Below are 27,115 nucleotides of genomic sequence, written 5' to 3' on the forward strand. Positions count from 1 at the left end.
GGGTGACCCAAATCTATTGTTTGTCTTTCCAGCTTCTGAAAGCAAACTGCAATGGACCAGCCCAGCTCACCCTAAATAAACCTGCTCTCTGTCCCCTTCCCCTTCCTGGGCCCCTCCTTCGGGCTGCATGGCCCAGTCTGATGTCTGATGCCAGGCTGGGGCAAACAAGAGCTGGCTCACTCTCTCGCCTCAAGGGAGGCCCTCCCCTAGCCCGTCTGCAAAGGGCCAGTTTCGGCCGCCCAGGCATTCAGTTACCTTCATTAGAATGGGCCCCAGCAAGCTGGCCGCCACTGACCGCCACTGAGGGCAGGGCTGATTCTATCACAGCAGGGGTGGAAGAAAAGCAAGAGTGTAAAAGAGCTGCCTTTGCCTGGCTGCTGAGTTGGAGAGAGGGCGGGAGGGTGCGATGTGCCCTTGCCCTTTATAGGCTTCAACAGCCTGGCTCAGTTCAGAGCAATCTGAGGCGAGACGGCTGCATGGTCCATTCTGAGGGTAAGGCTCAGTGCAGACAGACCCATGATGGTGGCCCTAGACCAAACCACGCAGAAGAGAGAATGAAATCAGAGAGGGAAATGTTAGGGGTGGGGAAGGAGAACCCCAAGGAGCAGCAGTTTTCGAGAATACCAGAGAGCCAGAGGCAGAGAGGATGCCTGGCCTGAGATCTCTTTTCTTCCCTGGGCAAGGAAGTGGGCTCACTGACACTAAGCACCAGGCGGGCTGATGTTTGAAGATATCCTTTATAGCTGGGACACAGCTCAGTGTCAGAGGCCTGATAAGTATATGTGAGGCCCTGGGGTTTGATCCCTAGCGCTATGAGGAAAAAAAGCTACATTCCTTAAATCCAAAGTGCAGAGATTCCAAATGTGAATTCTTCCAGAAAATGGAAATAAGTTTTGAGTGTAAATGGACATTAGCATAATAAATGTTGAGCTTTCAGGACTGAGGGTGGCAGCATCCCTTTCTGGGCCACAGGAAGCTGAGCTGCATGGCTCTTGGCCATCTGGTTTCTGCAGATTCTGACTGCCTGGTTGATGGGATTACGGAATTTATCCTAACCCCAGAGTGTGGCGAGGGTGTGAGGGAATGGAGCAGCGGGGAGGGTCTTTTACACCCAGCTGTAATCCACCAGCACAGCAGCAGCTGGCTGTAGATGGGGGACAGCTGTGGACACTCGGGCAGGGGTGGTGTGGGAGGAGGGTGGAAGCTCCAGCCAACTTTGCCACCCCATAACTTGGGGAAAGCCTCTCTCCCTTTATTTATTGGGTGGGGGGGCAATAGTAGGAATTGAACTCAGGGGCACTTTACCACTGAGCTACATCCCCACTTCCCTAGCCCTTTTTATTTTTATTTTGAGATAGGATCTTGTTAAGTTGCCCAGTCTGGCCCTGAACTCGGTGATCCTCCTGCCTCAACCTTCTGAGGAGCTGGAATTATAGGTGGGCACCACCATGCCCATGAGAAAGTCTCTTAACTTCTCTCAGCATAACCTTCTCACCTGTAAAATGGGCATAAGAAACCTAACTTTAGCTGGAGGTGGTGGCACACTGTCATTTCAGCAACTGGGGAGGCTGAGTCAGGAGGATCACAAGTACTGTCAGGTGCACCAGGTAAGTGATGCTATAAAGCAGACTAGTCAGGGGCTGGCTGAGTGGTGAATTTAGATGCAGGACTGGAGAGGAGAGGCCCAGAGTACACAGGCCTGGGCTTTGGGACCAAGGGGAAGAGTCCACGGCAGTTCTAGAACTTTGGTCAGGGGAGCTTGCTAAGGATGCAGATTGCTAGGTGTATCCCAGATCCTGAGCTGGTCCATGGGGCCCAGGAACCACTTTAGCATGGACATACTGGCTGAGAGACAAGGATGGTAGGCACCACTCTCCATTCCTTCCTGGCGAAAGCAGTCAGAGGAGCCAGGGCTAGGACTTGGACCTGAAGGAAAGAGGCAGGTTCTGGTCCAGCCCTAAGGCAGGCTTGGGGAATCCTGGGCCTCTGTAACCTGTCTCCCTATATCTGAGATGAAAGGGTTAAAATAAAGAGTCCCATCCACTGCCTCCATCCTCAGGCCCTGGCTGAGACCTCCTCACTCCCTGTCTCCGCTCCCTGTAACCAGGCAGCAGTGCTGATCTCTCGCTTTGATTATGGGCTCCCAGAGGGAGGAATAAAAATAAAATAGCCATGACAGGAACAGCTGCTCTGTCAGGAGTGGGCCCACGGGGTGGGAGGGGTGCCACCAAATTATGGCTGGCATGGCCAACTTCTGCTGCTGTCTCAGCCTAAGAAGGCTGGGAATACCCCACACCATGACGCAGGTCTCCTCCCAGCCAGACTGAAGCACACACGTGGATTACCATGGAGCCTGTGGGTGGGTCTGGCAGGAGAGGAATGCATGGGAGAAAAGAAAGGTACGTGTTGGCCACAGCTTTCTCGACCCAACAGGGACAGGGAGGGAGGTTCAGGGGCTCTTGCTCCTTGGGGCCTGAGGTGCTCTTGCGAGGCGAGAACCTTGGGCCTCCTGCTTCTGTACCAAAATCAAGAGCCCATGTGACCCGACTTGATGCTGAACTAGTATCCTCTATATGCAGGCAGTTTGGGGCTGTCACCTTCTTATTCCTTTGCAAACCAACCTAGCAGGGAACTGTCATGTCCGGTTTATAGACAGGGGAACTGAGGCTCAGAGAGGCTAATGAGGCAAGGGGAAGGAGCACAGCTGCCTCCCCGGGGCGGGGGTGGGGGGCGATCATTATGTAAAAGGACTGTGCCCTGGTTTTGCCTGTGCTGCCACCCCTCCACTGGATGGCTTGAACTTTACAGGCTTTAGGGACATTTGTCAGAGTCCTGAGGTAGCAGCCAGCCCAGTAAGCACAGAGGCCACATCATGATAAGAACCCAACCAAGGCTGGGTTGGGGATCCAGAAGAACTTTCCAGGAGATGGTGTGGGGGGGCCACTCCACGATCCCAGCATGGGCGCTGGTGGTAGAAGCCAAGTTCAGGTTCCAGCCATGGAACCTTGGGACAATCCCTCTTCCTCCCAGTGCCTCACTGGAGCTTTCCCAGGACTTTTAATGCTTCCCTGCCAATTTCCAAACGGATGCTTCTGACCCTCCTAATATTCACCCATCCATGCAGCTGACCACTCATTCAAGCCACCTGGGGAGTCTTTCAAACACCCAAGGACGAGGTCAAACTACAGACCAATTAAGTCAGGACCTGGGTCACAGAATTTTTTAAAGCTCCCCATGTGATTCCAGCATGTGGCCAAGGTCCAGACCCAGGACGTGACATACAAACAAATGTGCCTGGCCCTAACTTTAATGAGCACGTGAATGAATCACCTGGGATATTTTAAAATGCAGATTCTGATTCTGTGGGAGTGTGTTTAGCTTCTCATTCTGCTTTGTGAATCCATTCCCAGGCCGTCCATGGCTGACACATGCATGGGGATGTGGGCCACGTGAGGAATGGCAAGGACCTTGAAGGTCCCTAACCCAGTGAGCTGGAGGGGAAGAAATGGTTCCCCAGACAAGCCTGTGTGCAAATGCACATAATCTCCTTGTCCACCTGACAGTGCCAAGGGGTTTGGCCCAACAGAGCTCTGAGAAGTCCTGCACTGAGGAAACCCATGGAGTTCTGTCTGGCCATAGAAGTACCAGCCAAGTGCTAGCAAGAACCCATGCCACCGGTGGTTCTTAGCTATGCAATTTGGGGATTGGCCAAGGGTCAATGGGTGGATGGAGGATGATGATGTCTGAGCCAAAGGCCAGGTCTGGTCTTGCAGGGGAGGGCTTTGCTACCTGGCCAGTGTAGCAGGGGTCTGTCTGCTTCATGCTTTGGACATAAGCCTTGCTGTTCTGCCCCTGCACTGATGTTAAAACTGATGGTTTTTCTCTTTCTCTTCTCACTCTCCTCCTCCCTAACCTTGGGGGGGGGGGAAGATCGCCCTTCCTCCCAAACTAAACCAAGTTATCTGTCCTTAAGCAAACACACACCACAGGAATGAAGTAATTCAGACTTCAGAGATGGCGCCAGAAGATCTAAGAAACAGCTATCTCTCAGGGCCACAAGTGAATTACGACCCCTGACACAGCACACCTGGAATGCTGCCTTTGCATCATTTCTATGAAAGCCCTCTGTTCCCCCTGATGGTCAGAATCACCGCCTCTGGGACAAGAGGCTCCCATGTTCGTCTTTGCTAGCAAAGCAATAAAACTCCTTTTCCTTTTTCTCAAAACCAAGTCTTTGTTATTGAATTGGCAATGGGACCAGGGACCAAGCTTTCAGTAAGACTGGACACCTCTAGGGCAAGTGTCCTTCAGGTATTTATCAGACAGTAGGACGGGGGAAAGGGAGCCTGTGAAGCCAGGCGGCAACAACAGGAGGCGCGAGGTTGTGTTAGCATGGGTGCAAGTGCTCAGGAGGTGGGGGGGGGGTGATGAGCAGGGGGCTGCAGTGGGAGGCCTCGGTGCAGGGCCCAGCTAGGGTCTGCAGCACAGCGCTATTCTTTACTAGTCACATGGGAGGACTCTGTGAAGTCACAAAAATACACACACGACTTTGTATCTGTGGAAAAACCGTCCCAGGGACCTGATACTGCCAGTCATGGAAGGAGAGAGAAAATAAAGAGGTCCAAGAAATGAATGGTCCTTTGCCAGAAAATAGAAGCACAGTAGTAATATTTATAGCCACCAGCATTTTTGGCACTCTGTCTTGCTGTCAGGCTCCAACGCACCCTGACTGATGCCAAGGATTTTGAGTGCATCTCCTGGAATCCTGACAATGAGATGAGGAACACTCCAGGGTGACCATTGCAGAGAGGGAAACTGAGGCTTGGAGAGGAGCCAAGACTTATTCAGCGTCTCAGTGGGAAGGAGGGGAGGAGCTGTGGTCCACACCCAGGTCTTTCTGACTCAAAAGTCCCTGCTTTCCACTGGGAAGCTCCTTCGCCTCCTCCTAAGGACAGCAGATACAAGTCAAATGCTTACCATGGCCCAATCCTGACTTCAGCATTTTAAATGCACTTTTCATTATTATTATTTTGCAATAGAAAGATCAGTAAGCCAGGACATCAAACATGGGTGTCCACGTACTCACTTCTTCACCAGACCCAAAGACTAATTTTTCAGAGGACCCCTAAACTTGAACTTGAAGTGACCCATTCCTATCCCACCCAGTCACATCTTAGAAGTTGGTCTTTCCTAGCTCAAGAGGGCCGGTGGCCAGGGAGGCAGCAGGGCTGACCATCCTGTCCAGGCTGCCTCTGTGAAAGGGCACCAGCCAGAGGGACCAGAAAGCAGGAGAGAGCACTGTGGCTATCACCCATTTCCAGCACACTTCATGTCCTTCTGTCCTGAGCCCTGTCCTGCCCCTGGCTTCACACAAGCCCTGGGAATCCAAGAAGTGCAGAATGCTTACCATGCCCCAGTACCCAGAAGAGCAAAAGGGCCTCCGGGACACTGTCCCACTGTTAGGCAGGCGTGTCCAGGCTGCAGGGTAGGGGCTGCTTCTAGTCAGCAGAGAGGACTGGAAAAGCCTCGCGGGGTGGCAGTTGAGCAATCCCAAAACAATCAGTACTACAGGAACAGAGCAGGAGAGGATTCTTAGAGGGGGAACAGCACAGGCAAAAGCCCGGAAATAGCAGGACTGCAGAGTTTTGGGAAATGCTGAGTAAACTAATCAGGCATGAGAGGGGCAGCTACAGAAAGGTTCTGGTCAAAGTGACATGTATTCATCTGTTCCACAAACACCACCTGGACTTAGTGTGTGCCAGACACTGAGGTATAACACCAGAGACTGTCGCTGGCCTCCTAAAGCTCAGAATCTAATGATAAAAAATACTATAATCTAATGGGCTTTTTAAAAATAATTAATTTTTTTTTTTTTTTATTGTACCGGGATTGAACCCAGAGGCACTTTACCACTCAGCCAATCCCCAGCCTTTTTATTTTTAATTTTGAGACAGGCTCTCACTAAGCTGCATAAGGCCTTACTAAGTTGCTGAGGCTGGCCTTGAACTTGCAATCTTCCTGCCTCAGCCTCCCAGGCTGCTGGGATCTGATGGATATTAAGCCTCAGAGAGGTTAAGTGACTGTTTTTTTTTTTTTTTTTTTTTAAAGAAAGAGTGAGAGAGAGTGAGAAAGAGGGAGAGAGAGAGAGAATTTTAATATTTATTTTTTAGTATTTGGTGGACACAACATCTTTGTCTGTATGTGGTGCTGAGGATCGAACCCGGGCCGCACGCATGCCAGGCGAGCGTGCTATTGCTTGAGCCACATCCCCAGCCCAAGTGACTGTTTGTCACCAGACAGACCATCCATTTCAGAGGCAGGACTCCCGGAGCCCAGGCACAGGTAAGGGTACTTGTAAAATGACTCTGAGGAGAGAAAGGATATAAAGGGGGACAGGACCAGGGAGGTGACACAGAAGAATGCAAGTGAAACCAGAGGGGGCAGATTAGAGATAGGAAACAGGCAGAGAGGCTGTTGTAACAGTCAACCATGAGTGAAGGCTGGGATCAGGCCTGCCATGGTCAGCTGTATAAAAGTTGTGCACTGCACAGTCCCCAGAGGGGCCACTCATAACACATTACAATAAGATCAGTGCCCCATGGAGCTGTGTAGCACAGGGGCTCCAGCTAACAGATACGGGGATTAGACACTTGACTGGGTGTTGAGCCACACGGCTTCCAGTCTCTGGTTAATAACTGTCATCAGAAGACCACATTTTGTTTCCTCCCAGAGAGGAAGTGGCAACTGCACCCCAAACCCAAGTGCATTGCACACCACACCCTGGGCTACCCACAGGGCTAGTCTGTTTTGCATTTCTGTAACAAAGATACTGGTGCACAAAGGGTAGCCTCAGAGACACTCCCCAGCATGAGCACACAAGTGGTGGAGAGACAGACATACATACACACACACACACACACACACACACACACACACACACATAATCATTAATCCAGAACAAAACAAAACTCCTGGGTACTGATCAGGGCAGAACATGGGGAGACCTCTTGCCCCATGGGGCAGACTGGGACCTACGATGGCACCTCCACAATCCAGCCCTTTATCTGGTATTCACCAGGAGGCTTAAGTGTCTCTTTGCTACAGGGCAGACCAGTTTCGCTACCACCTTACCTCCAGAGAATCAACAAATACTCATCCCTGTAAAAGACAAGCCCACCGACTCAGTTAAAAAATTAATCAAAAGGACAATCCCAACCGACCGGCCGGCCTGGTGCCCCATGCCTGTAATCCCAGTGGCTGGGGGAGGCTGAAGGAGGATCTCGAGTTCAGAGCCAGCCTCAGCAATTTAGCAAGGTGCTAAGCAACTCAGTGAGACCCTGTCTCTAAATAAAATACAAAATAGGACTGGGGATGCGGCTCAGAGGTTGAGTGCCCCTAATCCCTGGCACCCCGCAACACCAAAAAACAAAAGATGATCCCTTCTCCAAGGACCCTAGAGATACTGGCAGATCTGGTGGTCCCAGCTCTCTCTCTGTGACACCTAGTCCCCTGCAAAAGAGCCCCTCTCCTCCCAACCAGGGAGTAATCCTTTCCCAGTCAAGTCTCTTCTTACTAAATCAAAACTCACTGTGACTCTCCCCTGACATCTGTGAAATTATTTATAATAAACAACATATTTACAGTTGGACTAATGAGATAAAAATAAACCCTACAAAACAGGGAGGTAAATAATTAAATTGATAGGTTCTGTTGATTCACCAGCTTATTAGTTAGAAGTTCTCTACCAAGACCAAGAGGGAAAGCAAGTTAAACTATAATTCTTATCTGATGGGAGAAGGATTTAATTTCAACAAGCAGGACTTCTTTTCTGGTGCAAAAAATTCTAAAAAGAATGTACTGGATCAAAGAATACAAATCGTATAAGGTTTCCGGAGCGGTTTTAAGACATCTTCTTTTTAGGATGGCTTTAGAAGAAGCCAAGGGAATAGAAACAAAATGTACAACACAAAAGAGGTTTTTGCAAGGCCGTGAGATTAAACAGTGCTTCTGACATGGAATTCCATATCAGGATGGAGACTGGAAAAATCTAAAGGAAGAGGGGCTGTCTCCTTGGGGGAGAGCCACAGACTCTCAGCCAAATCCCGCCTATAAATTCAGGACTGTGCTCATCAGGGAGAGGAAGTTCAGCCTACTCCCACCAATATCCCTGAAGCTGGCAAAGCCTAGTTCACTGTGACAATCAAAGGTCCTGACATGTCTCCCACCTGCTGCCCACCTCAGGGCTCCCTTCAGCCTAGTGCCTGGTGAGGACACGACCCCAGCGACCGGGGAGGATTGCAAGTTCAAGGCCGGTCTCTGCAACTTAGTGAGACCCTGTTTTAAATTTAAAAAAATAACTAAAATAGAAAATGAGCCTGGAGTGGTGGCACACACCTATAAATCCCAGTGACTTGGGAGGTGAGACAGGAGGATGGCAAATTCAAGAATAGCCTGAAAAACTTAGAGACCCTGTTTCAAAACAAAAAATAAAAAGGCGGGGGATGTTGCTCAGTGGTAAAGTGCTCCTGAGTTGGATCCCCAGTACCGGGAAAAGAAAAAAAAAAAAAAATAGGGAGTGCTGGTAATATAGTACAGTGGTGGAGCCCAGTTGGGTTCAATCTACAGCACCACCACCACCACAAGAACCTCCCTCCAGGAGAAGGTGTCTGGGCAGGAAGCTCAGAAGCTCTTAGGGAACAGACAGATGTGAGTGGTGGATGAAGTTAAGGGGATAATTCTATAAAATGGGCCTGCTATGCTGCCCCTGACCTATGCTTTCTTTTCTAAAAAGCAATTACCCTGCAGCCCAGCTGGCTTAAGTTAACAGGATAGGTTACGTTCCTCAGAACACCACCTGTTATCTGTGGGAGAAATGCAGGCCTGAAATGCTTGATAAGGAGAACACAAGTTACCCTGAAGGGGGGTGGGGGCCTTTGTGACCCTTACTCCTACCAGATCCCAGAACTCAGGGAGATAAGGACACTTTCCTCTAACCATAAAGTTGGTAAGAACAGGTTCCAATTAGCACCTGTTAGCTTGCAGCAAGGTGACCTAGAGTTGTCCTGGCAGTGGGGACTTGAAAGCCTGATGTCATCCTGTTGTCAGCCAAAAGTCAAGAGGTAGGCCTGGGCAGGACTCTCTGGAAATTTCCCTGGGGCCCCCAACAGAACTGGAGGGCAGGAGGGTGTGCTGTCTCCTCTCTGGGGGGACCCACTGTCTTCCTTGAGAGTGTCCCCTTTCCCCTTTCCCTAACCTTTCTGATGAACTCCTGCCTGTTACTCTGAGGGACATGTCTGAAATCCTGGAGTGATGGCAAGAATTGGGGTTTGAAGGAGGGGTCTCCGTGGCTGCCTCAGTTTTGTCACAGACCGGTGCCCTGTAACAAGCCCACAAGCCACAGCCCAAGCAAGAAGACCCAGGCTGGGCCTGGATAAGGCAGTTATCCTGAAATCGGTTCCTGGTTGTCAACTTACACCATCAGAGAAGGGAGGATGCTTAGCTTCCCACACCCTTGGTCAAAGGGGCCCTAGTTAAAGTGGATAGTGTCGGGTGCCCGTATGTGCAAAGGAGGGACCTAGAGAAAGACTGAGGCAGGGACTTGAGGAGGATCAGGATGTGCCGTCCCAAAACAGGCCACTTTGGCATAAGGACTGTATCTTTTGAGCTAGAGGCAATCAAGAAACAGCAGGCACCAGGAGAAGCTCTCTGCCCTCCCCCACATGCCTGAAAGCGGGGCATAAATTTGCCTTTTATAAAGGAGACATAAATTTTCATTTGTAGGGGTGCTTCCCTCCCCTGCATCAGGAAGAGGAGAATGAATAGAGCGGATGTGAATCTACATAACAAATCTAAACAACCTTATCTACCTACACTCCTAGTTACCCCCCCACAATATGCTACTGCCCCTAGGAGTCCGAACCCCCTTTTCCTCTGTCTACTCACTTCTTCACATTTTATCCCTCCCCAGTTAAAATGGCACCTAAGCCTCCCGGGCTACCCGTCCCTTTGGATTTTCACTTTTCTGTGAAGCTCCCTGCATGTAACATTTAACATTTTTTTCCTGCTAATCTGTCTTTTGTCAGTCTAATTTGCAGATCCCAGGTATGAAACCTGAGGGGAGAGGAAGCCGTTCATCCCCCCACTCTATAGGCTTGTTCAATCTGGGACCAGATGCTAGGGGACCAGTCCTCCTCCTGCCCAGTCACCGGTGGTGCCTTTCAAAAAGAAGTGGGGAGAACTGACCATTGTCCTGAGGCTCACAGAGCCCAGGAGGGTTTTCTTTCTTTTCAAGAATCAAACTTTGGGGCTGGGGGTGTAGTTCCATGGTAGAGTGCGTGGGGGTGTCGGTTCTAGCACAGGAGAAAAAAAAAAAATCAATTATGCTGCGTCTTATCCTCAGTCATTTTCTTGTTCCTGATCAGGAATGAGAATGATCTGGATGAGAACAGCTTTGTCAATCCCCAATAAAATGTCTGAGCATTTCCCCCCAGGCTTAGTGGGTGCAGGTTTTTCTGTGTTAAGCCCTAGAAGTGTCTGACAAAGGGGCGGACATATTTTGGGGAATGCCCAGGGGCTGGATTTCCTAGTTCAGCTGAAGCAGCAGGTCATGGAGCGGGAGGGGCTGCAGGTGTGAAAAGAGCCCAGGGATACAGGCCTTGCTAGCAGAAGCTGGTCAGCACCTGAGGCAAATGATACTCACTGGAAAAATTACCTGTCTTACAATCTGTACGTCATGAATTGAGAAATTCCACATACTGGGCATCCTGCTGGGTGCTATCTATGCATTCTCATTTTTCATAATAACCCTGTAGGAAGATACTAGCTGTAGCTCCTATAGAGTGAGGCTCAGAGAGGTTAAGTAGCTTGTTCAGGGTGACCCTGTCTGGTACTAGTCAAACTGGTACTAGGATGCAAACCCATGATCCTAAGACCCCCAAACCCACTCTTTCCCCGAGTTTATTTACTTATTTTTTGGTGCTAGTAATTGAACCTGGGGTACTTTACCACTGAGCTACATTCCTAGCCCTTTTTATTTTTTTACTCTGAGACACTATCTCACCGAGTTGCTGAAGGGCTCCCCAAGTTGCTCAGGTTGGCCTTGAACCTGCAATCCTCTTGCTTTAGCCTCCTTAGTTGCTGGGATTGCAGACATGCTCCACCTTGATGGCTTCTCCCCAAGTTTAAATTAACTCTTTGGAGCTGGGTGTGTTGGTGGTATGCAACTGCAGTCCCAGCCACTCAGGAGACTGAAGCAGGAGGATTGCTTAAACCCAGGAATTCAAGACCAGCTTGGGCAATATATAAGACAAAACAAAACAATGAAGTAACCCTTTGCCTCCAAGCCAGACTAGTAGGCCTATACCTGCCTAAAACCAAAGCTTGCCCCTGGGATTGGATAGTTATACCTCCCAATTCCTAGCCAGATCAGCTGTCCATCCTGAACTGGGGCAGTGACTGGCCTGGCTTCTGGCTGGTGCTACAGTCACCCCTCCCCCTGCCCCCACCCCCAGGAGTTTGCCTAAACAAGAGGCACAGGGAGGAAACAGTAGTGCTGGAAGCAAGTAACTGAGCACAATTTCTGGCAGGGAATCTGTCTTGTCTGTCACAGCAGCAGAATGTGGAGACAGAAACCTAGCAGGCCCCACCACATGCTGAAGTGACAGCCACTGCTAGAAACAGCACTTGCTGGTTGATGGAGGGAGGGGGAGAGAGGAGGCAATGGAGGCACCCCTCCAGCTCTTTCTACATCTTCCCATGGCATTCAACCAGAAGAATGAGAGAGGGCCTGCAAGTCATGAAAACACCTCTAGTGTGGCCCTGGACCAGCAGCTGCAGCACCATCACTGGGAGCTGGCTAGAAATGCGGAATCTCAGACTGACCCAGACCTACTGAACCAGAATCCAAATTTTGTTGAAAGCCCAAGAGATTTGTACAAATCCAGGTGGAGAGTCTCAGAGCATCCAGTTCCTCCTTTCAGCTCCTTTCTAACCCCCCTTCTGGAAGAGCTGAGCCAGTGTGAGTTTTGCAGCCTTTGAGCTGGTCCCCCAACGGCTCTGGGGTTCCTAGGTGGGAGCCTGTTCTTCCCCAGCATAGGGTTGACCTTCCACATCTGAGATTCATCCATCCACTCATGCAACAAATATGCACCAACAGTTTCTCTGTGCCAAGCACAGTACTAGGCGCTGGGGGCACGGCAGCCTATGAACACAGGCAAAGTCCTGAATCTACCTAGCTTATGGCCTAGTGGGGAGACAGGACACAGACAGACCACGAAGACCTGGGAGGCAGTTGTGCATATTCTGACAGATGTGAGCTAAGTGCCATGCACCTTCAGAGGGTTCCTTGAGATGGGTGGTCAGGGTAGGCTTTCCTGAGGAGGTAGCATTAGTGCAAGGACAGCTGTGAAAGGTTGAGGGACAAAGGTCCCAGGTAGAGGGATCAGCAAGGCAAAAGCCTTGATCCTGAAACTAGTGTGGGAAGTTTGAGAAACAAACTGTGTGTGGCCAGAATGGTGAGAACCATGGGAAGATGGGAGGGGACAAGGTCAATGTTGGGCAGAAGTGAAACCTGGCAGGATGCAGCTGGAAGTTAGGGGTTAGGGTTTATTCTAAGTAAGATGATGAGTAATTGAAGGGTCTTAAGCAAGAAAAATCCAGGCCCTAACTTAAAACTTTAGAAGAACACTCTGGTTATTGCATGGATAATGAACCCCACAAAGGTATGAGACAGAGGGCAGGCTGTTAGAGGGGGCTGTGTCGGGCTCTGGTAGGGGTGTAGCCTCAGGGGATGGAAAAAATGGACAATGATCAGGACAAATTTGTGGGCAAAACCAACAGACCTTGTAGATGGGTTGGATGTGGAAGGAAGGAGAAATTAAGGATGACTGACCCTTGTTCTGAGAAACTGGGAATGTGGGGTTGGAGGTAGCCCCACTTACTGAGATGGGGAGGCTGGGAGAAGCATTCATGAGGCTGAAGGGGAGGGAGATCAAAGGGTTTGGTGCTGGGTTGGGCCCTCCCTCAGGCAAGGGGTAAGGAAAGGCACCATCCGTGGCCTGAAGCACTTAGACCCCTTTCCCATGTCATCTCAGGAAGGACCTTAAAGACCCAGAGAAGGCTTATTACCCACCCTGTCCTATGGTTTTCTCCAGAAAAAGACACCTGCTCCAATGTCTTCCTCAAGCCCAGAGAGGATGAAGATGTAGCCACACTGTGAAGCAAGGTCCCCTTCTCTGCATGCTGTGCTGAGCACTTTCCAGCACACCAGGGGCCAGGGTTTGCCACATCCACACTAATATCCTCACAGCCCATGACGTGTTCCTGCAGCCAGCAAGCGCAGAGGCCTGTTGCGTCTTCCTAGTTCTGAGAGGTGCACACGCTGCCACTCACAGACAAGCCCTCCTGTCCCGTGGGGCTCCCTATCTTCTCCACACCCCAGTTACTGCTGTTTTGCAGAGGGAGGGTCCTCCCAAGGAGGAACAGGAGAAGTGGTGGGTCTCCAGAGGGTGGGGAGCTTCTACCATGTCCACTCCCTCACCTCACCCCCTTTTGGACCTATATCTCTATTTTCCCCAAAAATAGAATGAACACAAGCTGGAAAGGGCTTTTGGGAGCAGGTTTTAGCAGGGAAAACAGGCCTGGTGAGTGGGCACAAATCATGAGCCCTTTAAATGCACTTTGGAGCCGGGCATGGTGGCACACACTTGTAATACCTGTGACTGAGGGGGCTGAAGCTGGAGGGTCAAAGTTCAACACCAGCCTGAGCAGCTTAGCTAGGCCCTAAGCAATTTAGTAAGACCCTATCTCAAGATATAAAAAATAATAAAAAGGGATGGGGATATGACTCAGTGGCTAAGCACCTCTGGGTTTAATCCTTGGTACCAAAAAAAAATGCTATGGGGCTGAAAAACAGTAGAAGTCCTCAGTTGAACCATTCCTCCCTACTCATTTTATTTTGCTTTTATTGATCGATTGATTGACAGACAGATGCTGGGGATTGAACCTCAGAGGCTTGAAAATGCCGAGGTCTGGTTCTCACCCCCAGGGGTTCCATTCTGAGGGCAAATCTGGGCATGGAGAATCCCACAAACCCCCAGGTAGCTCCAATAGCAGCAAAATTTGAGAACTTGGGGTTTAGTCGGTTACTTTTCAAACTTGGATCTGCATTAGAATTACTAAGGGAACTTTTAACAAATGCTGGACTCCTCCCTGTCCTCATTAAATTAGAATCTCTGGGCCATGGAACTCAGGTGTTGGTATTTCTGAAAAACTCCTTACCTGATTCCATGTGCTGCCAGGGATGAGAATCACTGGTTAGATCATGTTGTTTCTGAGAATTAACATCTGTCCTTGTGCCACTGCTAATGTGTCTGTATTTTGCCACAGTTGCCTGCGTCAGAAATTGACTGAACTCATGAACAAGGAAACCAGCAGGTCGGGATAGCCAGTTCAAAGGAGAACCGGAGAGATCAAAGTATGCATGGTCAGAAAAAGACCAAGGCTGGAATAAGATTGCAAAGTTAGATATGAAATTGGTTAATATCCTACAGGGTAATAAAACCTAAACTTTCCTCTTTGCTTAGCTTTGAAAAGACAGGATGTAGCTGGGTGCAGTGGTACACACCTATACTCCCAGCCACTTGGGAGGCTGAGGCAGGAGGATTGCAAGTTCCAGGCCAGCCTGGGGAACTTAGCAAGGCTCTGTCTCAAAATAAAATTTTACAAGTGGGACTGGGTTGTAGCTCAGTGGTAGAGCACTTGCCTCACACATGTGAGGACTGGGGTCCATTCTCAGCACCACATGTAAATAAATAAAAGTATAAAAAATTTTAGAAGTGCTGGGAATGCAGCTCAGTGGTAGAGCACTCCTGGGTTCAATCCTCTGGGGTATCTTTCCCCCAAAAGGATGGGATGAAACAGCCTCTCTCTAAAGCTTCATCAGACTCTATCTTCTTGAGTCTAACTTCTAAAGATATCTGCACACTGGAGCATCAGGGTGCAGTCGGGCAGGAGGTGGTCCACAGGGCTGTTTTGGGAAACGGGTGCTCTGGCCAGTTCAGCCAGGATTCCTAGGGTGGAGATGGTTAAGACCAGACAGTTCAGGGCAGACCAGGGGGAGGAACAAACGAAAGGCACTTCAACATCTGTGTTGCTTCTGCCCAGTCACCCATGGCTTAATCAAAGTTGAATTACCCCTGAAAGATACAAATTGAGGATCATTTTGTTCTTATGGAAGCTCTGAATCTTAGGGCAAGGTAATTATTTGTTTATTTTTCTTTGTGGAGGGGACTGTGTGGTAGAGAGGATCCGGAAGGGTCCTCCTGAGCCATGTGACGCCCCCCTGCCACCACGCCAGAGCAAACAGAGTGCGGCCACCCACACCTCCACAGCACAGCTGAGTCACAGCGCTGTTTGTCAGGAAAGGTATTTTTAGAATTTAAAAGCTCCGTTGTCATAAGTGGTTTTAGAAATGGCTGCTTCAGGGCAGAGGCAATGAGGAGTGGTGATCTTAGACCTTTAGGCTGTCAGGTCCCTCCAGTCAGCTCTAGGAAGACGCACAGGGGAGAGTTTGGCAAGACTGGAACTTGGCAAGGCCCCTTCTGAATAGGAGCAGAAGGCATCTGGGGCTCAGGCTAGGTCTGGGTTCCCAGAACACCCCACTTGTTTCGCCATTAGGGGGCGGCTTCAGCACAACCTTGCAGAGAGCTGCTGGCCTAGTGTCAGAGCGCCCAGGGTAGGGAAGAAGGAGAGAAAAAGTCAAACTGGATCCCCCCTCACTCCAGACCTGGAAATGAGGTCATCTTAAAGCCTTTTAATATGAAAGTCAAATAAACATAAAATGAAAATAAAACAGAACAGTCTCAGTATCTTTTTCAAACATTGCATCAAAAGTTGACACCATCATGGAAAAGACTGAGGAACTAGCTGTAAAAAATTTAAAATGCTACTGTCACAAACAAAGCTAAAAATAAATGACAAGGTGCAAACAATTGTAACTAACATGTCAAAAAGTTAACATTTCTAGTTCTTAAAAATCAGTAAAAATGAACACACCCATAGAAACCAGGATGAAGAATCTGGACAGGCAAATCGTGAAGAAAGGACTTTTAATGACCAAAACGTTTACATTAAGGCCAGGCACAGTGGTGCACGACTGTAACCTCAGTGACTCAGGAAGATCCGGCAGGAGGATTGCAAGTTTGAGGCCCTAAGCAACTCAGCCAGACCCTGTCTCAAAATAAAAAATAAAAAGGGCTCAGTCATTAAGAGCCCCTGAATTCAATCCCTAGTACCAAAAAAAAAAAAAAAAAAAAAAAGGTCCTACATATAACAGCAATAAAAATTCTAAAATGTAGTCACCCTAAGAAGAAATGTGTAGAAACTATTTGAGAAAAATCATAAAACTTTACTGAAGGACATTTAAAAAGGCCAGAGTAAATGAAGATATATACCATGTTTCTAGATAATATTGCAGAGAAACGAATTTCCTCCAGCTGATATACACATTCAATTTCACACACAATCTCTAGTAGGAGTTTTAATAGAATTCAACAACAACAACGACAACAATTAGCAAAAAATAATGAGGAAGGCTTTCCCTATCAGATATCAAACTATACACCAAGAGTAACTGAAGCCAGGCATGGTGGTGCAAACCTGTCAATACCACTACTCACATCCCAGCTACTTAAGAGGCTGAGGTAGGAGAATCACAAGATTCAGACCAGCCTGGGACACTCAGACCCTGTCTCAAAATGAAATAAAAAGGGCTGGGTATAAAGCTCAGTGGTACAATCACCTGCACAGCAAAAACAAAAACCACATGGAAACTGTGATTTAGGCTTAGAAACAGGTAGTAAGACAGATCAATACAACAGACCAGAGTCCAGAAAGAGACACACGTTGATAAGGGCAGTGAGGATATGACAAAGATGAAATTTCAAATGAATGGATAAAGGACTATTTAACAGTAGGGATTTGAATAGCTGGCGACATTTGGAAAATAAGAGTGCCAGATCACTACTCCCCCCCCAAAAAAAAAACAAAAATAAGCTCCAGGTGGGTCAAAAAGCAAGGCTTTTTCCCTAAAAGTATTTAAAAAATATACACAGGGGAATATGCTGATAGCCTTGAGGTATAGACAGCACAAAATAATGCCAAAAATGTAAGCAGTGTAAAAGGATGTATAGTAAAAGACACCAAAACAAAGATTAAAATACAAGTAAATTCATAAAGATAATGAGTCAAAAATATTTAGATTTTTAATAAAATCAATAAGGAAGATACTAAGAACCCAATTGCACGTGGGCAGAGAATATAGTCAGGTAACTCATAAAAGCAGAAATCCAAAGGATCAGAAAAGGTAAGAAAAGATGGTCTACCTCACTAGTAAGTAGGGCAGCACAGAGGAGAACAATAATGAGTTTTGCTCAGTCCGTGAGCAGGGGAAAGAAGGGAAGTAGTGGAGGAGAGACCAGCATGTCGCCGGCTAGCCTTGGCAAGGTGAAGAAGTGGGTGCTCGTGTGCCATAGTTTTTGGTACAGTTGGTACAATATAACGGGTAGTCTTTTGGGGAGAAAAATTTGGCTCTATTTATTAAAAATAAAAATGATCTATTAGAAATCTATTTAAAAATAAAATCTGTACACCCTTTGACACAGTGATTCCATTTCTAGATGACTGATCCTAGAAGTGTGTGGAGAAATGCTCACTGCGGGTGCTACCCTGGCTGTGAAGGACAGGAGGCTGGCAGGGCCTCTGCCACCACGGGGAAGCTGGCGTCCCTGTGTAGGGGCTCTGGGAACATGGAGCCATTCTGGAGGGTGAGGTTCAAGGCAGAGACAGAGGCCCTTGGCCCCAAGGAGGCTCAGACAGTCCCTCCTGCAGGCTGGGCAGAGGGAGCTGGCGGGGAGGAGGGTGCCTAAGGAAGTCTTAAAAGACGAGCAGAAGGTGGCCCACCACGGGGACGTGGGGTGGGAGGAGGGCCAGGAGAAAGGTAAAACGTGGGCAAGGGCTCCCAACAAGAAACCACGGGCCTCTTCTGAAAGTGAGGAGAGGTTTGGTGCCACCAGTTTTGGGGTGGAAGATGTGGTGATGAGAGGCGGGGCTGGCGGAGTGGGGAGCTGGTGATGGAATCCTCCCTGCTGAGGAGGGTCATAGCAGGGGCGACACAATCAAAGCAGTTCCTTACGAGGCACCTGTGTGGCAGAGAGAGGTGCTGGGATGGGGAGTACCCCGCAGGCAGTGGCCGACAGCGGGGCTGAGGGGAGCGTGGGGAATGGAGAGCTGGAGGCTGGTTGCGTGTGGGGGCACCAATGATGACTTTCTGGTTTGGGGACTGGATGGATGGAGAGGCCACATTCTGACGTGGCAGCCACACAGGAGAGTGAGTAGGCTGATGCTCTTTTTGCTTAGTGGGGTTCCTTGTTAATCAGCCCACGTGGGTGAGTGACCAAGAGCCCAGGATCTTACAGTACTGTGGGGCAGGCTTCACCTCACAGCCTACCAAGGCTGGCCCTGACCCTGGGCGATTGTCCCCCTGGCTTTGACGTCTGTGGGAGAGCTTTCCACACCTCCTGGAGACCCTCGCTAAGGGAACCCTCCTTCATTTGGACTAGGGATTGCAAAAAAGGAGGCCTGGTGGTGCCCGTCCATCATCCCAGTGACTCTGGAGGTTGAGGTAGGAGGATTGCCATCTCAAGGTCAGCCTGAGCAACTTCATGAGACCCTGTCTCAAAATAAAAAATAAAAAGGGCTGGGGATGTTGCTCCGTGGTAAAGGGCCCCTGGGCTCAATCCCCAGTACAAAAAAAAAAAAAAAAAAAACGGGGAGGCAGCCTCTGAGCAGGCTGGTTTCAGGAGGGACTCTTAGGGTGTGTGCTGACCCCTCAGCCTGGGGACACACACCATCCTGGATACCAGAAGTCCTTCCAAACACCCCAGCATCTCCTCTGACCATTCTTACATTTTCTAGACTGGGAAACTCACTCAACAGCCCACTCCATGAAGTTACTTTGCCAGGGCGCGCAGACTGCGGGGACACTGACGGGCAGCATCCTCTAAGGTCAGGAGCTGGTGCTGCCCAGGCTCCAGCTACCTGGGATGGACTTGCGCTGGTCCATAGGTCTGAACAGTAGGCCAAAGACCCCTGCATGGTGTCCAGTGGGAGCGGGGGTGGTCACAGGACCTGGGAGAGTTGGGAGGTGGGCAGTGAGCTCTCAGGGACTGGGACACTGGCTGGGCCAACTCTAAAGAATTCTGCGGTTTTAACATGACCCATATCAAGTGCTGGTATCTGAGGTCTCACTTATACCCTGAGGGGAGAAGGGGAGGGGTCTTCCTCTCCCTCCACAAAAGGCACACAGGGAGGCGGGGGCTCTGCTGTGCTGTCCCATTTCACAGGGTTCTCATCCAGCATCTCCCCAAATCACTCCTCAGATTCGAATCCCCTGGAGACACGGGAAATCCGCAGATGAACTAGGATCTCACTGGCTTCCAGTCTCAGCCTGACCTCTAGGGGATGGCTGGGACACCGCAGGGATCAGGACTGTCCCTGGCAGGCCCCCACCAACATCCCTCACCTCCCCAACAGCCTGAGCCCGGAAAGGGCGTCACTCTGCCTGGCCGGCTGGCTTCCCCACCTCCCAGCACTCAGGAGCCCACCAGAAGGAACAGAGCCCAAGTCACCCCGGCCGCACTGCTGAACAGAACAGACGGGACAGCCACTGTGTCTACCCATCCACTGCCACTGGGACGGAGCCACTTAGAGGAGCTGGAGGAGCCACCTGTTAGGGCCAGACCTATGTGGAGGATGGAAGGGAGTTGGCCAGGGAGAGGCTTAAAACCAGAAGTCATATCCTACCAGGGCAACCCCCCGGGAAAACGAAGGGAAGTACTAGGGTTGTGAAGTGACTGACAGGGTCCTTCTCCTTCCCCAACCTCCAGAGTTTGAATGAAACAGAACACTGCTTTACAGAGAGGAGTGCGCTCTTGGAGGTCAACTCTCTGCACCTATTTATTTATTTTTTTCTCTCTCTCATACTTACTCTATTTCTTTCTTTTCTTCTTCTTCTTCTTTTTTTTTTTTTTTTAGGTGCTGAGGATTGACCCCAGGGGTACCCTACCACTGAGCTACATCCCTAGACTTTTAAAAATTTTTATAGGAGGCCTTTGGTTTGGTCAGAGCTCCTGCACTAGGCCCAACAGACTAAGCCAAAACAGATGTGCTCATGCTGACATCCGATGCCACTAAACTGAAACTAAGTTGTTATCTGACCTTCCCAGAAATCAGGAGAGAGATGATAATCCAGTCCCGAAACAGGCCAGTTTTAGTCAGCATGATAAGGAAGTCCCCTCTGCTTTAACCTTTTCACAAAGTAAACTGAAGCAACCTGATGTTGACCCACCAGTTTTTTTTCTATTGTTCTGTTGCCTTATTTCTTAACTTACAAAACCCAGCTCTGCTCTTGAGTGTGGGCTCTCAAATGGCACATTAAAGCCAATTAGATCTATGTATAAACCCCACCCTCTGCTCCCCAGTCCTGGGAATTGAATCTAGGGGCACTCTGTCACTGAGCTATATCCCCAGCCCTTATTTTTCATTTTGAGTCAGGGTCTTGCTAAGTTGCTTAGGGCCTTGTTAAGTGGCTGAGGCTTGCCTCAAACTTGCCATCCTCCTGCCTCAGCCTCCGAAGTTGCTGAGATTATAGGCATGCACCTCCACAACCAGTTTCTCCCCGCAACACACTTTTTTTTTTTTTTGCAGTGCTGGGGACCAGGACCACCCACAAGCTGTGAGCACTCTAACACTGAGCTACATCCCCAAACCTACAAATAATTCATTGTAGTTTGTCTTTTGACAGAGCCTTGGCCTTCTCTTCACTTGGCTATACCCAGCTTATGGTCCTTCTCATGGGCTCCTCCTCTCTCATTCTTGCCCCAAAGAACCCAGGGAGAGCCCCAGGAATCCACAAAGAGCTTGAGTGAAGGATGGTGACCTGGACCTCCTTCAGCTATAAAAAATACTTGTGATTTTTGTTGTTGTTTGTTTTTCTGAGTGTGTGTGGGTGTCCCGATGAGGCACCAACCAGAGCTGGAGAAGAGGTTTTGGAGCCTGCCTGGTTGAGAAACCAAAATACTACTCCTCTAGCTCCAGGGGTCCTTCAGCCAGAAGGGACCCCAGAGATTGTCAACAAGTGCACCTTAAACTGTTTCTTTGTAGGATGGCACTGCAAGCGTCTAGAAAAAAATAGTTCAGTGTTTAATAGTAAACACACCACTCGGAGAAAGCAAAACAAAGCCACGAAGACTGTGGTGCCACAAGATTTGGTCCTTATCCTCACTTCCTGGCACAGAACTCCTAAAGCCCTTGGAATTTCCTGATGTGAGTGACTTCTAGTCCTGACGACCCTCTTTTCCCACACCTGAGTTTATGCTACTAAAGTCACTCAAAGTGGGACCTCCACATGGCTCAGGGTGGAGCCCATCACCAGAAGGACCACGCTGGGGGTCGGAAGGGGAGAACTTCCAGGCCCTCCTACTAGGGGAAGAGAGGAATCGGGGACTGGGATATAAAGACACTAGAAGGGCCAGGTTCATAGAGCTACCAGGCGGGTAAACAGGACAATGAGCCGGGACAGCTGCTGTGCCTACAAAGAGGGCTTGGAAGGTGCACCAACCTTTCTCCACACAGGTCCTGTGCATCTCTTCCATTTCTGAATTGTACCCTTCAGGATAAACTGCTAATCCTAAGCATAGTGTTTTCCCAAGTTGTTCTGGTGAAGGGGGGTGTGGGGAGCCCGGAATGTGTAGTTTGCTGGGGAGAAGTGAGGGTATTAGGGATTGACTCTTGATTCCGCAGTAACTCTGGGTATTGTCAGAGGGAATTGAATTGCTGGACATCCAGTTAGTGTCAGAGAACTGGAGAATTAGTTGTTATACAGGGGAGGGGGGCGCACACACGGGGACTCATCAGCTCAAAGAATGAAGGAACGGGAGCAAAGGAAAAGATTCCAACCCTACCTGCCAGACCTCAGCCCATCCCCTCCCCTCCCTGGGACTCAGTTTCTCCTCAGCCCCAGGGGGCGGAGGAAGATGCTCTCCGAGGACCCCCAGCTCTTACACGCTCTGCTGGGGCTTCCTGAGGGACTTCACTGCACCTGTCCAAAAACCGATTTCTTGACTTTGATTCCACAGATTCCTCAGAGGGAGGGGCTGGGTCCTCCTGGATACCACAAAACGGAGCCAAGGCAAGAGGAGGGAGGCAGAGGCTCGGGGCCACCGCCTCTTACCTGCTCCACACAGTCCGGGATCTCTGACGCGCACGGCAGCGTCCCTGCACTCTCCATGGACAGCACATCCTTCAGCAGCTCCTCGCACCCTGCGGACAGGCAGACAGACAGTGAGAGGCAGAGCCTCAGCCAGGCACAGCCGCTCTGCTTCTGCCTAGAGGACCTTGCTGCGGGAAGGGCTGGATCCCTAAGAGACCAGCTGACCACACAGGCAGAAGGAGCACCACAGCAGTGGGAGGCTGGGCAGGGCACTGCAGCGGCTCTTCACCCAGACACCCTTCCGCTGGGACTAACCCAGTGAGCAGCGCTCAGTGGCCTCCCAGATGCAGGGGCAGAGGGCATCAGGAGGCCTCGTGGCAGGACGGGATGTAGGACAAGGCTTCTCTGTTTGCAGCTCCCCTGGCACATCCCTGAGGCCGCGCGCCCCCAACTAAGGCAGCAAACTCCAGAGTCTACCTTAGGGCCCCCCAGGATGGCTCCACCTCCTGCTGACCAGTTACACAGGTGGCCTTCCTGCCAGGTTCCTGAGCAGATGCCTGAAGTTATACTGGGCAAAGTGCCTGGCACAGGCACATGGCAGGTGCCCAAAGACTGGGACAAATCCACTGCGAAGACCTTTGCTGGGGCCTGTGTGCAGTCCTCCACCAGCCCCTCAGCGCTTCCCTTCGGCTTCCTTCCTTCCTCCCCCTAATTCCAAAGGAGGAGCCTGGCAGGGAAGGTCACCCTGATCTGACCACCCAGACTGGAAAACAAGGCTCCCTGCTGAGGCCACAGGACTTCTGGGGACTCCTAGAAGTAACTGCTGCCTCCTGGAACCCCCGGGGAAGGCCTCAGCAGTCCAACAGGCTGGTGACTAAGCCACCTTCTCCCCACCAGCAGTCCTAAATTACAGGGAACAGGTTCTGATTCCTGGGCGTTTCTCACAACTGACCAGAGGAAAGGAGGGATTGCACATTGATTCCTTAACAGGGCGGGGCAGGAATGAAAGGAAAGAATTGGGAGGGACGAAGGGGAGAAGGAGGGGGGAGGGGGAAGGGGGGAGGGAGGGAAGGCGGCTAGCTCTACCCAGGTGCACCCAGAACTGCATTTAAAGCACCAGTCCCCCCTTGCCCTGGGAGTTTGGTTATCCCAGAGGGGAGCCTTTCTCTCATGGGAAGGACTAAAAGGACCATCACTCTGGTCCAGGCACCCCGACTCTGGGTATGGGCTGTGGCACAGTGGGAGCCGAAGACCCCTCCCCTCTATCCCGTGGGTAGCCAGGGACAGAGCCCACTTCTGAGGCCCCTCAGGGCTCTGGACCCCGTGGGGAGGAATCCCGGCTGCAGCCCAAGTCGCTTTGGCCATTCAGCCCCAGAGGAGCCGCCCCAGGGCTTCACCTTTCATGGCGAACACTCCACGGCAGAAGTCCTTGAAATTGATTCTCCCCAGGTCGTTGGGATCCAGATATTTCACAAGTTTTTCTACCTGTGGGAAGGAAAGAGGACAGGTGTGAGGAGGTCCAGGGCACTGGGGTGAGGGGGCTGAGCTGGGGGGGGAGCCAAGAGGAGGCCAGTGTGGCCAGCCTAGTCCCCCCTGGGCTCTGCACCAAGCCCCTTGCAGCTGTGGGGTCGCCTCATTCTGCACAGGGCAGGAGGCACAGCAAACACTGTAGCTTCTCAGAGGCTCCCTGTAAGATTTAAAAATAGTGGTTTCTGGGCTGGGGCTGGGGGCTGGGGCTCAGTGGCAGAGCGCTTGCCTTGCACGTGTGAGGCACTGGGTTTGATCCTCAGCACCACATAAAAATAAAATAAAGGTATTGTATCCACCTACAACTAATTTTTTTTTTAAATAGTAGTTTCTTTTGCACAAAACAAGCACAAACCCCTTTAAAAAACAAGGATTGTCAAGATAGTGGTATTGTAGAAGTGACAGCACCCAGGGAATTTCTGGGCTTTGGCTGGTGGTCTTTGTTTTGTTTCAAGGTCTCGATAAGTTGTTGAGGCTGGCCTCAAACTTGAGATCCTCCTGCCTCAACCTTCTGAACAGCTGGGACTACAGGTGCGCTCCACCTCATCAGGCAATGATGATCGTCTATTTCTTGGATCAAGTGCTAACGACATGGGGAGAAGTCTCTGAGCCAACACTTCCAATCAGTGCATTCTTCTGATCCAGTAAGAAGTGTTTTAAAAGAAATTAGGAAACAAGGTTTAGCCCAAGGAAGTTAGCTGCTCCTGTGTTGGGGAGTCTGTCTCCCACACAGCAGTCATTACATCAGAAACTCATGTCCAGGCTGGGGTTGTGGCTTACACTTGCCTAGCACGTGTGAGGATTCTCAGCACCACATACATAAACAAAAAGTAAATAAATGTCCATCAACAACAACAAAAAAATTAAAACAACAAGAAAGAAACACGAGTCCACACCGCCTGGTGTGTGCAGCCCACATTATTTATGGCTGTAGAAGACTCTGCCCAGTCGCCACACTACCACTTACCCAACTTCCTCTAACAGTCGACACTTGGGTATTTCCAACATTTTGCCACTGAAACTCAGCTGTGGGGTTTCACAGTTGTGTGGATGCCCACTACACTGTGCTTCTCAGATGCTTGCTTCCTCACTGACAGTCACTCCCCACAGCCTCCACAGTCAGGGGACAACCCATTCACGACCGCCTCCAGCACCACTTGCTCAACATCCACCCCTGACCCCGTCCTGCCACGGCACCGTTCTGCAGCTTCACTGGGACTGCTCCCTCTCACCCAACCCACACCCTTGTGGATCCCAACGTAGCTTACATCCCTACGCTACATTCTTTTCCACATCACCCCTTGGATTCACCTGGTCATGGTCATCATTGTTTCCCTCTTGGACCATGCAAATCTCCTGATTCAACTACCCTTTTACACTTCCAGCCCCCTCTAATTCATTCTCCACTCCAATTGGAATCCACTCCAGTTATAAAACCACTGGAAGGTGCTTAAAACCTTCCAGCTATTTTCCATTATTTAGGATAAGATACAAACCCCACGTTATGGACCCCAAGTATAAAATCTGCCCCCTTCAGTCCCATCTCCTCCCCATCATTCAACATACTCCAGGCACACTGGCCTTCACCTTCTATCAAGGCCTCAAATAAATTAAGCTTTTCAGTCTCAGGGCCTTTGCATGTGCTGATCTCTATGTCTTATTCTGTGTGTTTGTGTTGAGGGGTGGGTATGTGTGAAACCCAGGTCTTTGTGCATGTTAAGCACATGCTCTACCACCGAGCTAAACCCGGGTCGAGGTTAGTTTGTTTTCTTGTTTGTCTTAAAAGAGATGGGGATCTTTCTATATTGCCAGGCTAGCCCCAAACTCCTGGGTTCATGTGATCTACCTGTTTCAGCCTCCTGAGCTGTTGGGACTACAAGTATACACCTCTGCACCTGTCTCTGTACTCTATATCCTGAACACCTGTCCTCCCCATTCATCATCCAGCAACATCAACTCTTCAGGTCTCCTTTTGTACCTCTATTAAATGTCCCCACCCCCAGAAAAGCCCATCCTGACTTCCCCTATCTGATTAGACCCACGCTGCTGCTGCCCGGTCTTGCAACACCCTAAATTTTCCTTCAAACTCTTTGTGCAATTTGTAATTATGTGTTTATATGGTGAATTTATATCTTCCCTCTGCAAACTCAGCTCTCTAAGGGCAAAGACTGTTTCTGTTTTGATCACCACTGCATACCTGGTAGCTTGCCATGACTGGCACATAGTAGAAGTTTCATGAATATCTGTTAAATAAACAGATATAAATGGTTCAACAAAACAGCTGACAAATTGCTCTCTGTCAAGATGTCTTAATTTAATTCTCAATCAGAGCAACCGACTTCAAACTTGTTAGCCCTGGGTATTTTTTCCCATGTTTTTGGCAATGGCCAATTTTGTAAGTACTATCTTTTCTGATTAATTAGAGTCATTCCCCCACCACAAATTTCCAACTCCTGAATTTCAGCTTCTTGACATGTCTTTTCCAAAGCTTGTTTCTAAATCAATCTGTAACTTAATGGCAGCATCTGCACAGAGGTTGTGCACATGCGCGCGCGCGCACACACACACACACACACACACACACTCATTCATTCATTCAACAAGGGACAACTGAGTACCCTCTCCAGGCCCAACCCTGCTGGGGCTGATGGTGGTGGCTGCTGGTCCCACTGGCTCATCACACATGGTCACATGGCCACACCCATGCACAACCAAACACACACACAGCACACCGACACTCGCCGTTAGGCACCCTCTGGTAGTCACCATCAGCATCCACAGCACAGCAGGCCAGGCCAGGCTGTTTCCAGGATTCTCTCCGCTGGGGTGCAGATGATGGAAATGAGAGCGCCCTGGCAGCCACGGAGCTCAGTATGCAGGGGGATTCCTGTGCCTGCTGTGACTGTTCACACCAATACAGGCCAACTGGTCCTCCCTCCCACTCTGCTGTCACATGCACTGAAGCCCAGTCATGCAGACAGATCATCTAGTCACGATGACAATTTTTTTTCCTGCTTCCCTTGGGACACTTTTCCCGCATGGCTATTGCAGCAGGGGTCTAAGCCCTGGGCACTGCAGTGGTCTGGCATCAGGGGCCTGGGCCCAGCAGCTCTGGAAGATGAGCCGCCACAGTCACCTCCTCCCTCCTGAGCTTCGTGGCTGTGCTGGAACCTCTGCTTGGCTGGCCCTGCTCTTCCACTCTGGTGTGAATCTGGGGTGAGGGATGGCAGAGGGCTGTGCAATGCCCTCTCTGAGTCTGGTACCTAGTAGGGTCTTGGGAAAGGCCTGCAGAATTTCAGTGGAGGAGGAAGGAGGCTTCTT

The 27,115-nt window shown here is 50.0% G+C and overlaps 1 protein-coding gene across 1 annotated transcript in view; it reads right to left on the reverse strand.

Moving 5' to 3' along the window:
- Rab11fip4 (RAB11 family interacting protein 4) overlaps positions 1–27,115 on the reverse strand; it is a 106,333-nt gene that overhangs the window by 47,986 nt on the left and 31,232 nt on the right. The window contains exons 2-3 of the mRNA XM_076870699.1: positions 23,665–23,752; positions 22,289–22,377 (exon numbers count right to left, since the gene is read on the reverse strand). Coding sequence (XP_076726814.1) covers positions 22,289–22,377; positions 23,665–23,752 — 177 coding nt within the window. The remainder of the gene's footprint in view (positions 1–22,288; positions 22,378–23,664; positions 23,753–27,115) is intronic.

Source organism: Callospermophilus lateralis, chromosome 11 (assembly GCF_048772815.1).
Source record: "Callospermophilus lateralis isolate mCalLat2 chromosome 11, mCalLat2.hap1, whole genome shotgun sequence".
In the NCBI taxonomy this organism is placed as follows: Eukaryota; Metazoa; Chordata; class Mammalia; order Rodentia; family Sciuridae; genus Callospermophilus; species Callospermophilus lateralis.